The sequence below is a fragment of the Phaseolus vulgaris genome, chromosome 5 (assembly GCF_051622355.1).
Source record: "Phaseolus vulgaris cultivar YP4 chromosome 5, ASM5162235v1, whole genome shotgun sequence".
NCBI classification, from domain to species: domain Eukaryota; kingdom Viridiplantae; phylum Streptophyta; class Magnoliopsida; order Fabales; family Fabaceae; genus Phaseolus; species Phaseolus vulgaris.
Genome location: NC_143502.1, coordinates 38,949,494 through 38,967,958, shown reverse-complemented (window position 1 = coordinate 38,967,958; position 18,465 = coordinate 38,949,494). Strand labels below are relative to the sequence as shown.

The following is an 18,465-nucleotide window of genomic DNA, read 5'->3' as shown; positions in this document are numbered from 1 at the left end:
GATTTTTCTTATCAAACTCACCCAAGCGAGAAGTATCTTAGAACAAACCAAACTAGGTTAAATATGAGGTGTGAGTCATAACCTTAGACATCATTGGTAGAATAGAAGGAGAAAGAAAATTCTAGAGGAGGCAACCGTCAAGGATAAACATCCTGAATCTTCTTTTCTTGTTTTATATGCTTATAATGGCTAACATGAGTGACTAATTATACCCTTTGGGATTAGGAGTAACGTGTTCAAACTCTTATGTATTGAGGTGATATTTAAACATAATATTATGTTCTTAATTGACAATTGGTATTGTCATTTTATTCTTAACACTTGTTTTATCATGATTTTGATCCTTAAATTTGACTGAAAAATACTCCTAATCATCAAACCTAAATGATAATGCTTAACATATATGAATGTTAGGAATAAATTTGAAATGTTAATTTCTATCAACATCTGATCGTAACGATAATGAATTTTTATAAATATGCGAGGAATCGATATTTAGGAAACTAACTTAATAATTTTTTATATGCGAAAAATCGATATAAATGAATTTTATATGGACATCAATATCACTCAAAGATAGAATATTATTATGGTTTCTTTTCAAAATATGAAAGAGTGAGAAAGATGAACCATAATCTCAATTTTTCCAATTGAAATCAAATAACTCTTTACTTTATATATATTCTTACAATCTCCTACGTAACAAATATCTAATAAACTTTTATATATTATTTTTTATTTAATAAATATTATACTTAAAAATTTAAATGTTTCTTGTAGGTTGGATATATACTATTATTACTTGTGACAGATTACATTTACCGTCGAAAATTCATCGTGTGTACCATGAATATCCATAACCAAACTTCACGAGACTATTGTAATCTCTCGAGTTGTTTTGGTACTTTGTTTCGTTCATGATCAGAATAACAATAGCCAAACTACCTTTAGCTTGTCTCTTGCCTTTTTTTCAATTTTATTTTTATTTTTATGCAACTGTATTTATATAAAATTTACTTTTCTCTTTCGGCGGCGATATGATAACATTCATTGACATATTTACGTGAAAATTCAAAGTAATAATATTTTATTTAGTTTTGTTTTACTTAAACTTTTAATTCATATTATATTGTAGGATGAGTCTATTTTTACATTATTTCTCTTCAAATTAATAGCACAGTGCAAAGCATTGAATTCTTACATCTTTGTTTACTATTTTTTGAAAGGAGATTTGCGGGACCCACATTTTCGTGGTGAACTGAATTGAAATCAATTGGATTTGGTGAAGTGCGAGAGAGAGAACATTTGAGAATTTCAAGTAGTGGGGTCTACTATAAAAGTTTTTTAATGCAATTTGCATTTAAATGGACCCAGGCATTTGAAGTCTAACTGAATCTGGCAGCAAAAAATTGAAAGCAATTGACACTGAAATTTGTTGATGGCGCATGGAAATATTCATGAAAATCACTACTACATATATATAAGTAGATATATAAGGAGATATGAGATCTTTAATGATATACCATATTAAGAAGTGAATTTTAAGTCTAACTTAACTTCATCTTATAAAATCGATTTATAAGGTGAAATTTGTAGTTCCTTATATACAATAAAATACTCTAATATTTAGTCGATGTAGGATTTCCAACAATTGCAAATACTTTAAAGAGATAAAAAAGAAGGCATTTTAAAAGCTAGAAATGTTAGAGAAAGAAAAAAATGAAAAAAAAGTTAGAAAAATCTAGAAAAAAGGAAAAGTTTCTTATAACATCCCTAAAATGAAATCTTAATGTCATTTTCACAGGGTAGGTTTCCACAAGTCGTATCTTTTGTTTCTACTTAGGGTGGGTTGTATAAATAGAGGGAAGGCACACATTGGTGAGCATCACATGTTTGATACTACACATAGTGTAAGCTTTAGAGTGAACGCACCATGACAATGAGTCTCCCTATATGTTTAGCTACCACACAAACTCCTTCTAGATCCTCAAGCCAACTTGTTGGTGATGCCAACAAACACCATACCCCATGTAGACCACATAATTTCCAACCCAGTCCTTTTACTCATGAATTTATTCAATCCCTGGAAAACAAGTTTGTGGTAATCTTTATTTTCCTTCAATTTTTTTGTTGTAAAAATTAGTGTATTGGAATTATTGCTTTCACTATTAATGTTTTTTTTTTGTCATGCATGTTAAACGTAGATAGAAACACTACAAGAAAGAGCAACAAAGTTAGAGGAGAAAGTACGAGTTCAGATGAATGGAACAGATATGGAACCATTAAGCTTACTTGAATTTATTGATGATATTGAACGGTTGGGACTGTCCTTCAAGTTCGAGGAAGAGATAAACAAAACCCTTCTCAAAATTGTTTCAATTGAAAACTTCGAAGACCGAACCGGAAAAAGTCTGCATGAAACTGTTCTTCTTTTTGGAATTCTCAGACGACATGGCTTTGATGTCTCGGAAGGTATACAATTTCAGCATTTGTGATTCCTTTTTATGTCCACTATAAATAAACTAAACAATTCACGACTAACCAAATATTCAAATTGATTCTGATTGGATTTTTTTTTTCAAATTATCAAATTTTATAAAAGCAGTTTCAAATTCTAGTTTTCCGTTTCAATAAATAGTTTGTTACTTTTAAATTTCTTGTTTTAGCTCTTCCTTTAATAATTTATGTTAAAAATATATGTTGAGTATATTTTTTTTCCACTTACAAATAACTAAGTTAGTAAGTTATTTAATTTCTTTTTATGAGAAAAAATATTTAATGAAAGTAATTGGTTCTGTTTACAATAAAAATTGTAAAAATATAATCTTAATTCCTATTGTTGGAGATCCCACATCGACTAGAGATTAGAGCCTTTCATTGTATATAAGTGAGTGCAAACCTCAACCCTATGAGCCGGTTTTATGGGGTTGAGTTAGACTTAAAGTCCACTTCGTAATACCTATAACATACCTTCTACTTTTATTCCTCAAAATATACATTCATTCAGTCGTCATACCCTACCCAATCATGTATGACTTCAGACCTTGAAACCATTGTGTTTATATATTCCATCTGAAAACTTATTCCAGAAAGCTTATTTTGCTAAGAATAATTACACCAGCATATTGTTTTTTAATTGTTATAATCAATTATGAGAAAAAATTTAACAAAATCTAGACAACAAACATATACCAAGTTGTTTTTTTATTTTTTTTATTTTTTTATTTTTTCATATATTATAAATACTTTTAAATAAAAAAAAATTATACTTTTACCTTGGTATTACGGCATAGTATGAGATATTTTTAATTATTTTGAGGTGCATGCAGATATTTTTAGGAGTTTCAAAGATGAAGAAGGAAAATTCAAGGCTGAAATTAGCAACGATGTAAAAGGAATGTTAAGTTTGTACGAAGCCTCATACTTGAGCTTGGAAGGAGAAAGTGTTTGGGAGGCAAATGACTTTACAAAAACACATCTGATGAATTTAGTGAAAGAAGGATTAATGGAAGCGAAAATGGTGGGAAAAGTTAGACATTTATTGGAAGGGCTTCCCTATCACAGAAGTTGTTGCAGACTAGTGGCAAGACAATACGTTAACACATATGATAAGTTAGAACCGCATAATTTGTTACTGTTAGAGCTTGCAAAACTGGATTTCAACATGGAGCAGGCATCATGCCAAAACAAATTAAAAGAACTATCCAGGTATAAAGAGAAAAACATAAGAAAATTTACGTATTTCTTTTGGTATTTTTAGAATTGGAGTTTTATCCTGCTAACTTTATATTAAAATTTAATGTATTTTTTGTTTTTGTATATTATTGAAGCAAATTTTTATTTTCATTAAAAAATAACATTAAAATTCATAATAATTATCCAAATATAATTCTTTTAATAATTAATGTTAAATATTAAAGAGATATTTCTTTGAAGAAAAAACAAAAAAATTAGGAAGAATTTAAATAAAATAATGTGAGATCGAATGTTCACTTTATTTCTCATATGTAATTATTGTTTTCATTATATTTATGTCTTTTAATGTGTTGTTACTTAGGTGGTGGGTTGACATTGGCCTCTCAAGTAAATTAAAATTTGCCCGAGACAGATTAGTAGAATTATATATTTGGTCGCTGGCAATTATTTCTGAACCTCAATTTGCTATCTGTCAGAAAGAACTCACTAAGGTGGGCCAATTACTCACAATTCTCGATGATGTATATGACATCTATGGTACTATAGATGAATTGGAGCTCTTCACAGATGCTATTGAAAGGTTTGTTCAACTAATATGAGATGGAGTTTATTTTACTTTGTTCTATAATTTTTTTTAAAAAATGTCTAATTTAAGCATATATTATTATACATGTGCATGTACACAAGATGGAACGTGAATTCCATAAACACTCTTCCAGACAACTTGGTATTGTGCTTCTTAGCCATCTATAACACTGTAAATGGGATGGCTTATGACATCTTTAAAGAACGAGGCATAAAATGTCTTCCTTACCTCACAAAATCAGTACGTAATACAACACAACTAGTTCTTTATGTCGTAAATATATTCAGTGTCACTAAAACTAAATTGTTTGTTTGATTACTCCATAGTGGTCGGATTTGTGCAAGGCATACCTCCAAGAAGTAAAATGGTTTTACAACAAAATTATTCCACCATTCAACGAGTTCCTACAAAATGCAAGGATCTCAATCACGGGAGTGGTTGTTCTTACTCATTCCTACTTCTTGATCAGCAAAGATATCACAGAACAAGTGCTTCATTCTATAACTAATCTCCACGACTTGTTGAGCTCTTCATTCACCATTATAAGACTTGTCGATGATTTGGCAACATCAACGGTAATTCTAACTTTGTTTGGTAAGCTTATTAGTTAACTTATATGGATGAAATATCATGTCTAACATGTTATTCTGGACAGGACGAGATAGAGAGGGGTGAAACCTCAAATTCAATTGTCAGCTATATGCACGAAACTAGTCTTCCAGAAGAAAAAGCCCGTGAATACTTCAAAACTTTGATTGATAAAGAATGGAAAAACTTGAACAAATACTTAATTATGGATTCTATATTTCCTAAATCTTTTGTTCATGTTGCCATTAACTTTGCAAGGAGTAGTCATTACATATACCACTATGGAGATGGATTTGGACGACAAAACAATACATTAAAGAGCCGAATTGAGTCAGTGCTAGTGTACCCATTCTAATTCATGTGTCATGATGATCTTGAGAAAAATAAATTTTCAGTTTGAGTTTATACAATATATTTGTTTGGAATATATTGGAATTTCTTAGATTATGTACCATGTTATAAGGATTATGAAAATGTGAGTTGTATTTTAATTTAACTACTTCTAATTGTAATGATTATCAAAAGTGTTTTTTTTTTCTGATTTAAAGTGAATCATTCTAAAATAACATTAAATAGTCTCTTTTAAAAATATAGATTTATCGTTGTAGACTCTAATTAATTTATATGTATAATATAACTAAATATGAATGTAAAGATTTATTATGATAAGTTTATTTGTACTAAAACTAATAATAAAAAAAGTGTAAAAGAACAAATTAATAATTTAGGATCATCAAAATTGTATGGTTTAGTTGATAACTTGTGGAGATGTATACTTAATAATGGTTAAAATTAATTTATGAATAAAGACATAAATTTAGTTATTTGATTTAGAAAAAAAAAAACTAGTTTTACTTGGTAAGGCAGAAACATATGGAAAGGAATAATTATTCTCAAAAATTATTTATTGAATTTCCACTAATAATTAGTTAGATTTTTAAAACTTTTGATTAGTGACACATTCTTATTCTTTATTGAATTTCCACTAATAATTAGTTAGACTTTTAAAACTTTTGATTATTGATACATTCTTGCCATACTTCCATTGTATACAATCTTACAATCTTTATTTTAGAGGACTTCACTACAATCTCCTATAATATTACGTAGGGATGGCAAAGCGGGGCGGCCCTGGCCGGCCCGCGGCCCGCAGGTAAAAAACGCGGGGCGGGATGACCTTTTCAACCCGCTAACCCGCATTAGCCCGCAACCTGCGCGGGCCAGTTGCGAGGCGGGGCGGGCTGGCTCGCAAACCCGCAAGAAAAAAAATATTGACACTTAGTAGCAGCAGGGCAACCTAAACTGGGTCATGCCAGTTAGAGAAGGAGAAGTAAGCAGAAGGTATTTTAGAAGTTACCCATGACCAAACCATCAATTGAGCCCAAAGTTATCTTATTTTTATTGTATTATTTTTATGAAAAATTAATTAATTAATTAATTGTCATTGTTTTAATATATGCAGATGACGGGGAAGATTATAATTATTGAAATGGAAGAATGTCAATAATGTTTATGTTTAATGTTTTTGAATTAATGTTTATGTTTAATGTTTTGGAATTAGGTATTTTTAATGTTTTGGAAGTGGAAGAATAGTGATATTTGATATTTATCTTAATGTTTTGATGTTTGACTATATTTGAAAAGAAAGGAAAAAAAATTAGGTTTGATAATAACAAATATATAGGTTTAATTTGACAATTTTTTAATAACAAAATGTAAAAAAATAAATATTTAATTTTAAAAAAAAGAACGCGGACTGACCCACAAATCTGCGGGCCAGCTCTTATGCGGGGCAGGTCGGAAATTCTAGCCCGCAATAACTTTGCGGGGCGGGCCAACCCGTCCCGCATTTTTGCGGACCAAGCGCGGGGCGGGCCAATGCGGGGCGGGCTGACCCGCTTTGCCATCCCTAATATTACATGCCCAAAAGTTTAATTTATCTCATTCAAAATTATTATTTAAATAATTTGATTTAAAACTGCTTTTTATCTCAAGACATCTAAATATGTCTTCAAGATACTTCTCACATTTTCTGTGATTATAAAAATACGGTGTGAAAATAATAACAACTTGTATAAAAATTGACGAAATATTTATACAATCCTTAAAAAAAAGGTTGTAATAATCTTAACGTCAATGACATTATCACATTTCAAAATTTGGTTTGTCGGTTATCTTTTAAGTATCTTTAACTTTTACCAAAATTTAAAATTTAATTATACCATCACTTTATCAAATAAGAATACCAATGTTTTGTGCAAGTCATTTGTCAAATCTTTCATTGTGATAAAAAAAATACTTATTCTTAGTGATTAATTTATTAATGTGCCTATATTAATATAAAATGAAATCTTCTATTCTTCCTTTTTATCAATAACATTGGTGCACCCTACTTAATTAGATAAATTGTTCCTTTAAGTTATTTCTCCATTTGCTTCTTGAGATTAACCAACTTTATTGAAATCATTTTAGATGAAGTCATTGTATCCAATAAGATTTATGGAGAATTTAACAGGAGAAAAGTTTAAAAAATATTTTCAAGGGAAACATTCATAATATAGTACAAATATATTTTTCACGACACCTCTATGATTAATATCCTTATATAAAGAACTATCAAAACATCTTGCTTACAAAAACATTATTTAATAACACAATACAACAACGATTATAAAAAGATCATCATAAGAGATGCGATAGTGATACTCTTATAATTAATCTTAAACATACAAGAACAATTACTTTTTAACCATTGTCATATGTACCATATGATATGATGATGTTTATTTTCTTAATCAGCGTTGTATGCACTTTATAATAATGATTCTTAAAGGAACCATCGCCATAGGATACATACAATGATAATTCAAAAAAGTAATTATCATCGTACGGTCTTTATACTGCTCATATTGTTGTTGCAACGAACATTTTTCCTTTGCATTTTATTTTTCCTCTTCTCTCATCTCTCTCCCTATTTGGTCTTGCGATGATTCATGTCGATGTCATCATGGGTGTTCATTGTAGTTTGTCATTACTTATTGTTTCCCAATTGTTTGTGTCGCTCTTCAAAAACTCTGTTAATTACAATTCCTCCAAAGTGCTCTGATTTGATTTATGTTGCCATTATCAGAGTCCCAATGGATTAAATTCATCCTAATAGTTTCTTTTATGCTCTCAATTTTTTTGCTTTGATAATTTTTTAAATTTTGTTTGCATTCAAAAAATATGTTTCACTTTGTATGATTTTGAAATATATTTTTAATGTATTATGCATGTTTGTATTGATTATTTTGTTCAACGCCTTGAAATGATTTAAAGGGTTTATATTTTTGTCATTGTATGTGACGAGTATCAAATTAAGGGAGGACTTTGGAAGGAAATTCTAGAGTCAAAATATGGTGGTTGGAGAAGTTTAAAAGAGCAAAGGTTATGTAACTCTGATTCTCTTTAACGGAGAGATCTAAAGGAGGCTTGGAAGCTGGAGATTTGGGGAAGGTCTTTCGAAGACCGCTTAAGGTGGGTTGTCGGTAATGGGAAATTTTTTTTTTCTGTGATGATAATTGGTTGGGCTCAGACACTTCGAAAAGTAGATTCCCAAGGTTTTCTCACTGTCAGAAACCAAAGATGCTAAACTTTTCTATTGTGAATGTGAAATTTACTTGGAGAAGGGAACTTTTCGATTGGGAAAAGGACCAGATTAGTCAACTTCTTGGGGTGGTGCATATTTTGAGTCTCTCTCTAGAAAACGGGGATAGATGAGTGTGGAAGGATGATGATTGCATTGAGTATTCAGTTAATTCATCGTATGTTTTTTTAAGGAACAAGGTAGATGGGATCCCATGAGTCCCTAAAATTCTTTTTGGAAGATTAAAGCTTTGCCCTTAGCCAATGTCATTGCTTTGAGGATTATGGAAAACAAGATTGCTACCAAGGTCAACTTGGCAAAATGAGGGGTTGTGGTTGATATCATATTGTGTGGCCTTTGCATGGAAAAAGAGGACACAAGAAGTCATTTGTTCTTTGAATGCATAATGAAATAGAAACCAATTTTTAGATACCAAAATGATTAGTTGTAATAGTAACTAAATTAGAGACCATTTTAAAAACTAAAAAAAAATGGTTTATAAATTAGTTTCTATTATTGCTAAATAGTTTCTAAATTGATATTTAATTAGCAACAAGGTTTTTACTACCAAATTTAGAATCTAAATAATTGGTAGTTAAAACTTTGGATAGAAACTAATTTAGAAACTATTTTTTTAGTTTCTAAAATGGTCTCTAATTTAGTTACTATTGCAACTAATTATTTTGGTATCTAAAAATTAGTTTCTATTTGATGATTTTCTTGTAGTGCGGGTAAATAAAGTTTAAAAATAAAATAAAAAATAACAATTTATTTTTTTGAAAAAAAATAAAAAAATCAAGAAATATAGAAATCTTTAAAATTATTTTTTAAAATATATAGACAAAAAAGTTAAAATATTAAAATGATTAATATATATATATATAGTTTATTTTTATTTTTTAAAAATATCTAAAAAATAAAGTAGAAAATTTTGGTTCCAACCTAGAAGTTTATTTCATCCTAAAACATTTAATGATAAGCTGCAACACAAAAAATAAGTCATTATATCAACCTCTTTCATTCAAACTCAATTTCTTGTATAACACTATTTACATTTTTATTTTTTTATTTAGCATTCTTTTGTTTTATTTTTTTATTTAGCACTATTTTATTTTTATTTCTCTATCTAGCACCATTTGAAAAGTTAAAAAATAAATAAAATATTAATTTTTTTAAATTTTAATTTTAATTGCATTAAAAAAATAAATATTTTTAATGTTTAAAATAGTTAGAAATATAATTAATGAATAAAGAAATAAGTTTTTACAAAATAAAAATTAAAAGAAGTAATAAATTAAAAATGTTTAGTTTAATTTTTTTTAAGAATCAAGAAAATAAAAAATTAAAATTACAACAACATAAAAGTTGAATCTATAAACAAAAATTAGTATTTATTTTAATTATTATTGATGATGTAATCATGTTAATTTCAAGTAAAAAATATATGACATAATTATAAAAAAAAAAAATCAATTAGTAGTGGACACAAATAATATTGAAGTGTCTACCATAAATGCAAAATCCTACAAAATAACTAATGCAAATGCTACACTTAATGCTTAAAAATGAGAAGAAAAAAATGAAAAAATAAATAAATATAGAAAATAAAAACAACAACAATAAAAATAAAAATAAAAAATGACAAAAAAAATAATAACAACTGAAAACATAAAGGATATAAAATAAAGGCAAAACAAAATAAGATAAAGATAGAAGATATAAAAAAAAAAACAAATCAAAACACGATAAAGATAAGATATGTAAGACAATACTAAATAAGTATATGTTGAACATAAAAAAGAATATAAATGAGAGATGATCATTCATTTAATATTTTTCTTCAATGGTACATTAAATAGTTTGTGTGAAATGAAACATAACTAATAATGAGAAGTGGAGGATCCAGTTATGTTGGGACACGTTCTTTTTGTGTGTCCTGCTGTTTGACAATATGAACATTTTTTTGTTCGATCATGTTCTTTTGTTATGTGCATATCAGTCCTTATTCGTCTTCAATATTATCTGTGTGTCCATTACTAATTAATACTAATTGACTTTGGTTTTTTTATAATTATGTCCTGTACTTTTTACTTGAAATTAACATGATTACATTATCAATAATAAAAAAAATAAATACTAATTTATGTTTATAGATTCAACTTTTATGTTGTTGTAAGGTTTAATTTTTTATTTTCTTCATTCTTAAAAAAAATTAAACTAATTTTTTTTTATTTTGTAAAAACTGATTTCTTTATCATTAATTATATTTTTCTAACTATTTTAAACATTAAAAATATTTATCTTTTAATGCACTCAAAACTAAAATTATTAATTTTTTGAATTTATTATTATTATTATTATTATTTTTTTACTTTTGAAATGATGTTAGATAAGGAAATAAAACAAAAGGGTGATAGATAGGGAAATAAAAACAAAAGGGTGCTAGATAGGGAAATAAAAACAAAAGTGTGTTAGATGAGAAAATAAAGATTTAAATAGTGTTATATGAGAAATTAAGTCGTTTGCCTAATTTTAAGCTAAAAAGAGAAAGTAAAAAGTTGAAAGAATAGAGGAAAGACGGGGCGGTTGGGACTCTTTCCGTCATGTTCTTCTATCACTTTCATAAATTTTGGTATTTTCAAAAATATTTCTGTGTAATATTTTGGATTATATAATCTGGAAGTTTTTTTCTAAATTCATAATTAACTTTTGGATTACATAATTCGAAAGTTTTTTTTTTTTTTTTTTTTTCAGATGTGTGATTAGTTTTCGGATTATATAATCCAAAAGTCTTTTCTAATATGAGATTAGCTTCCGAATTATGTAATGGAAGTCTTTTTTCAAATGTGTGTCCGAATTACATAATCTAGAAGCTACTCTTAAATCCAGACTTTCAGATTATATAATCCAGAATATCATTTTTTAAAAATATATTCCAAATTACAAAATCCGTAAGCTATTTTCGAATTCAAAATTAACTTCTAGATTATGTAATCCAGAATATGAGAATGACACCAGAAGAATAAAAAAGTATTTTCATAATAAAAGAACATATAGATATGCACGAAGAGAGAGTTGGCTGTTGGATTAAAGAAGAGCACACACTCTCTCACTTAGCCCACTCACTACTCACGTAACAGTTTTTAGTTTTGATAATAAGGGTTTAGTTTTGATTAAAGACTTTTTCACTTTTATTTTTTAGCTTATTGTTGGTCCAATTGCAATGAGATTTTGAGTTCATGATATTGCTTAGTAAATTAGATGATGGTTGTACTTTTGTGCAAGGTTCTAAAAGACATTATGTCTCTCATGGTTTTGTTTATTTGTGTACTGAGATTTTGTTTTGTTAATGTTTTTTTTGTCTTTTACTTGTTCAGAACCCTTATAGTTTTAATTTGGGATTCAGATTTGTGTCTGGTGCAATGGTTGTTATATGTGAAGGAATGGATGATAATTTTCTTAGAGTGATTTATAAAAGACTGTATACGTTGTTCTCTCATTTCTATAAATTTTTGTATTTCTAAAAATATCTCTATGTAATATTTCACAAATTAAACAAAATACATAGTGATAGTCATGTAGTTGGTGAGAAGCTCTAGAAACTAATCGGTTTGATCTTATCCTTATCTCTTTCCATCAGTAACTTGTGGACGTGTTGCAAATCTCTTCAACCAAAGTTTTCACAAACCAACATTATAAACAAGTTTATCATAACACAACTTCATGCTTATTGTAATATCTTGGATTTCTGATCGTGAGTAGCCAACTAACTTTAGCTTCTCTTTAGCCAAAAACATTGTATATATTTGATATATGTAAACTTCTTATCATGTATAGTGGAAAGATGAATGGTAAGATGGGTCTATTTTTATAATGTCTAATTTGATGATAGTTGTGTAGAGACTCCTCAAAAAATGTTATTGTGGAAAGAAACTACATGCGCATACTTAATATCACTCCTACCCTTTTATTTTAACCTAATATTCTTCCATTCAATATTTGGTTTTACGTCTTAATGAATGTTGTGCATCTTTTGAATAGGATTCCTCTACTCATAAAGAAAAAAAAACTCCTTACGAACTTCTTCATTGAAAGATACATGACTATAGAAATTTAAGATTTTCTGGAAGTCTTTATTTTGTTTATACTCTTGAAATAAATAGGTCAAAGTTTGATAATAGAGCTAGAAAATGCATTTTTATAGGATACCAAAGATGGAACAAAATGATATGATGTTCTTGACCTAAAAACCAGAGAGATTCTTGTTTTCAGAGATATTATATTTTATGAAAATAGTAAGAAATAGAGTGCTTTAGATTTTTTTTCATTGAAACTCCTATTAAACATAACATTATTGATAATGATGTTCAAGTTGAACAAACTAAAAATATTTATGTTGATAACATAAGAAGATCTACGACAAATAGAAGAGTTTCAGCTTTTCTCGATGATTATCATCACAATATCTCCAATGTCATTAATACACAAAAATTAAGTATCATATATCTTCTGTTCTTAGTTACAATAGTCTTTCTAAAAAACAACTCCATATAAAGTTGGCTCGTTTGTTAATTTTGAGTCTATTTATTTTATTAAGAAAGAATAATTAAAGAATAATTAAATAAAATACACCATATTAAGGAAATAATAATTATTAAATTATATGCAATTATTGTATGTAATATTGTACCCAATTATATGCAATTAATTTAATAATTATAGAATCTCATTATTAGTATCCTACCTAATTAGATTGTAATTTGGAGAGAAGAGAAACCCCTATATATTTCCTATACATGAAGAGATTTCTTCTTCTTGCCTTTTTTTTTTATCATTTTCTTATATGGTATCAGAGCACCGATCTTGGTGCCGTGTCTCCATTTTTATCCCCTAAATAAAAGAAATCATGTCTAACAAAGAAGGCATCAGTAACGAGTCCGATAAAAACCTCGTACAAGTCTTCAGTGCCGAGCAAATTTAGCAATTGACAAAGGCTATTTACTCACTCAACAATAACGGTAAAAGTGACACGTTTGTTAGCTCTGTAGGTCTGCTTGCCCATAACTCCTTTTCTAATTCTGCTTTTACGAAACCATGGATTTGGGATAGCGGAGCAACCGATCACATTGCATCTGATTCACAATTTTTCACACACACCTCATCATCATTTATTTCAAATGTTAATCTGCCCACCGGCTCAACTGCGCCCATCTCATCTACAAACACAATTAAATTCAATGACAAAATTACTCTCAAAGATGTTCTTTGTGTTCCTTCTTTTAATTTAAATCTCATGTCCATTAGTAAGATAACCAGTTCACTAAATTGTTGTGTCGTATGGTTGCGTTTTACAGGACTTGGCTACGGAGAGGATGATTGGCTCGGGTAAACAACACGCAGGCTTATACTACATGTCCCCTCTTCCAAACCAAGCCCACACATCTCAAATATCGATCGACCCTGATTTATGGCACAAGCGCCTCAGACATCCTTCTCAGGCGTGTCTACAACTTGTATCTTCCTTCCTACCTATCCCAATCAGTAAAAATTTCATTCCCATTCAAAATAATTGTAGTATTTGTCCCAAAGCTAAACAGACAAGGCTACCCTTCCCTTTAAGCACAATAAAATCTCATTCTCCATTCAATCTATTGCATTGTGACATTTGGGGTCCTCATAAAACCCCAACTCATTTTGGAAAACGTTTTTTTCTCACTATAGTCGATGACTATACTAGATGTACTTGGCTATTTCTTATGAATCACAAATTTGAAACCCAACATCTCTTAGAGTCATTCATTACATTTGCACAAAATCAATTTCAGGCATCTATTAAAACCATCCGCGTTGACAACGGATTTGAATTTATTTCAATGTATGATTTTTTTCTCAAAAAAGGTATTGAATGTCAACGCACTTGCGTCTACACTCTTCAAAAAAATGGAGTAGTAGAACGCAAACATAGACATGTTTTAAACACAGCACGAGCCCTCCTATTTCAGTCCAATTTACCATTAAAATTTTGGGTAGAATGCGTTTTAACCGCCACATATATCATTAATCGCTTGTCATCACCTTTACTGAAAAATAAATCACCTTTTGAGCTACTATATAATCAACCACCTTCACTTTCTCACCTAAAAACTTTTGGTTGCCTTTGTTACGCAACTGTTTTCACCTAAGCAAAAATTTGATCCGCGCGCCCGACAATGCATCTTCATTGGTTATCCTCACAGTCAAAAAGCATACAAATTATTTGATATAGATGCAGACACTTTTTTTACAAGTCGGGATGTCATCTTCCATGAAAGTGTTTTCCCATTCTGCCAACAGTCACAGACACAATCCTCATCTCCATTACAAGGTATTTTGCACACTATTGTCATTGACTTACCCACTCCTGTCCAACATTCACTCGATCAACCTTCTTCTCTTACTCATCACAATGCACCTGAACCTCCATCAAACCAACCTTCTTCTCCTACTCATCACAATACACTTGAACCTCCATCAAAACAACTCTCTTCTCCTATTCGTCACAATGCACCTGAACCTCCATCAAACCAACCTTCTTCTCCTACTCGTCATAATACACATGAACCTCCAGTAGACCAACCTTCTTCTCTCATGCCAAGATGTCTAGCACCCATTACCAAACCTTCTCAAACCGACCTTCCTGTTCGACGATCCAGTCGCACATCAACACCACCTTCCTAGCTTCAAGACTACGTAACGGGATCCCAAACCAATCATTCGACCACTGCCCAAGACTGACCGAGTGGAACCAGGTATCCTATGCATCATTTTCTTTCTACTTCACGATTTTCTTCTACGCATAGTGCATATCTTGCTAACATTACAACCACCAAAGAACCTCACACTTATACTCAAGCTATCCTTGATCCAAATTGGCAAAAAGCAATGGACGAAGAGCTTTCCGCCTTGCAGCTAAATCAAACGTGGACCTTGACATAGTTACCCGCTGGGCAGAAACCCATCGGATACAAATGGGTCTATAAAATAAAGTACAATTCAGATGGTAGCGTCGACAGATATAAGGCGCGCCTTGTCGCAAAGGGGTACACTCAGATTGAAGGTGTCGACTATTCTGAAACTTTTTCACCAACAACAAAATTAACAACTTTGAGGTGTCTCCTCACCATTGCAGCAGCTAAAAATTGGTTTGCTCACCAGCTAGATGTGCAAAATGCCTTCTTACATGACACATTGCATGAAATTATTTACATGGACTTGCCACCCGGGCACCATCGACAGGGGGAGAACATTGTATGTCGACTCAACAAATCCCTTTATGGTCTCAAACAAGCATCTCGAACATGGTTTTCAACATTTTCTCATGTGATTAAATCTGTAGGATTTCAACAGTCCAAGACATATTACTCTCTATTCACAAGACAGAATAAGTCATCATTTACTGCCCTTTTTATTTATGTGGATGATATTCTTTTGACAGGAAATGATTTGACAGAAATTCAGCGTGTTAAAGATTGTTTATTACAACAATTTCGCATTAAAGATCTTGGAGACCTAAAATATTTTCTAGGGATTGAATTTTCCCGTTCCAAAGCTGGTATTTACATGTCCCAAAGAAAATATGCGCTTGATATTTTGCAGGATACGGGACTCACAGGTGCTCGTCCAGACAAATTTCCAATGGAACAATACCTAAAACTCACACCAAACGATGGAGAGTTATTAAAGGATCCAGTCAAATACAGACGACTCGTGGGACGACTGATATACCTCACGGTTACTCGGCCTGACATAGCATTTTCGGTTCGGACCCTAAGTCAATATATACAGGATCCACAGAAACCTCATTGGGATGCCGCAATTCGAGTCCTAAAGTACATCAAAGGATCACCATGACAAGGATTGTTATTGCCATTCGAAAACAATCTGACATTGACAACTTATTGCGACTTAGACTGGGGAGGTTGTCAGACAACTCGGAGATCAGTATCTGGGTATTGCATTTTTCTTGGTTCTTCTATTATCTCATGGAAGTCAAAAAAATAGACAAACGTATCAAGATCATCAGCGAAAGCAGAATACCGCACGATGGCCAATACTTGTTTGGAGATAGTTTGGTTGCAATATCTGTTGCAGGATTTAAAGGTGCCATGTAACTTGCCAGCTCAACTTTTCTGTGACAATCAAGCGGCATTACATATAGCAGCAAACCCAGTATTTCATGAACGCACAAACACATTGAGATAGACTGTCACATTGTGCGAGAAAAATTACAAGCTGGGATAATCAGTCCTTCATATGTATCGACACAATATCAGCTCGCAGATATTTTTACAAAGGCATTAGTCAAGGAACGGTTTTTGACGCTATGACACAAGTTGGGGGTTCATGATCTTCACCTACCAACTTGAGAGGGAGTATTAAGGAAGTAATAATTATCAAATTATATGCAATTAATTTAATAATTATAGAATCTCATGATTAGTATACTACCTAATAATTTGGAGAGAGAAACCCCTATATATTTCCCTATACATGAAGTGATGTAACCATACACATAAGAGAATAAGAAATATTTTTTCTTCTTACCATTTTTTTTATCATTTTCTTATACACCACATCAGGATATCTCAATCCTTTTACGAACATAACAAGCAACAAGTTCTCCACAATTAATTAGTCACGAGCCTTTACACTACTTAACGTAGCAAACCCAATAGTTTCCCTGAGTATAGGACTTATGATGAAGGTGTGAAGAATCCTGAATGGCCATGAATCTATGAAAAATAAATTATTCTCTTGAACAAAATAACATATGATCATCATTGTCTTACCTCATAACAAAAATTCCATTACATGTAAAAGGATTTACAAAGTCAAGTATAAAGCTGGTGGAACTTTCAAACGCTACAAAACTCGTCTTTTTTAAAAGGGTTACAACTCTATATTACATAATGTAGAGTGTTTATTCGGATCCAGAAGAAAGTTTCATACAGGGGTGGCAATGCGGAGTAGGCCATGCAAGCTGCCCTCGTCCGCTACTAAAAAATGCGGGGCAGACTCACTAATCTAGTCTGTTAACCCGCTTAGGTCCGTTCTGCATAATCCACAGCCTGTGCGGGCCAACAGCGGGATGAGGTAGGTTGGCCCAATGGCCGACAAATTTTTTTATTTTTTTACAAAAAAAAAATCATATATCACTCACATTATTATTGCAATGTAACATTTATTTTATTTTATTTTAAAAAAAATTAAATTTATTGTACCAAAAAAGAGTATGTGTTATTTTAATCATCTAAAGAAGTTACTATTAAAAATAAGAGTGGATTTAGTTTTAAGTAAAGTTTTACATTTAAAATTTGTTCATAGAAAAAGAATATAAAGAAGAGATTTCATTAAAATATTTTGTAGCAAAACTTTGATAAGATACTCTCATACATTTACACATATATAGGAGGAAAATATATGTAATTTTTTTAAAATTATTTTTAATCAAGCCTTCTAACTGCCCTCATACTTGAATGCCTTTATATATTTTTTTTATCTTAATTGAATGAATTGAAACAAGGATGAAATTTTAATTTTTCAGTATTAGAAATATTTTTTTATAATTAAATTTAAATTTTAAAAATATATATTTCTTATGTGGATTGGCCAACAAGCCCGCGGGGCGAGGCTGTAAAATGAGCACGCACTCCTTGTGCGGGGCGGACCAACCCGACATGCATTTTGCAGGATAAATGCGGGGCGTGCCAGCCTACATTACCACCCGTAATTCCATATTGCCCAATCCAGAAGATACACACATTTATATTAACTATGGGTAAATATTTTGGTATATATAAGAATTCATATATGTCAGAGACAGTATGCTCTTGACATTCTGATTGAGACTGGTTTACAGAGTGTCAAACCCGTTGTTACTTCCATGATCAGAGACACAAAATGTTTTTTTGATAGTGATGTTGATCCCTAT

General features: G+C 30.6%; 1 protein-coding gene across 1 annotated transcript; it reads left to right on the top strand.

Moving 5' to 3' along the window:
- The first annotated feature begins 1,939 nt into the window (after window positions 1–1,939).
- LOC137834411 (isoprene synthase, chloroplastic) lies at window positions 1,940–5,270 on the top strand. Its single transcript, XM_068642467.2, is given in 7 exon segments — window positions 1,940–2,101; window positions 2,205–2,472; window positions 3,330–3,708; window positions 4,058–4,276; window positions 4,384–4,522; window positions 4,609–4,857; window positions 4,938–5,270. Coding segments are annotated over 7 exon segments (1,749 nt in total).
- Window positions 5,271–18,465: the final 13,195 nt, after the last annotated feature.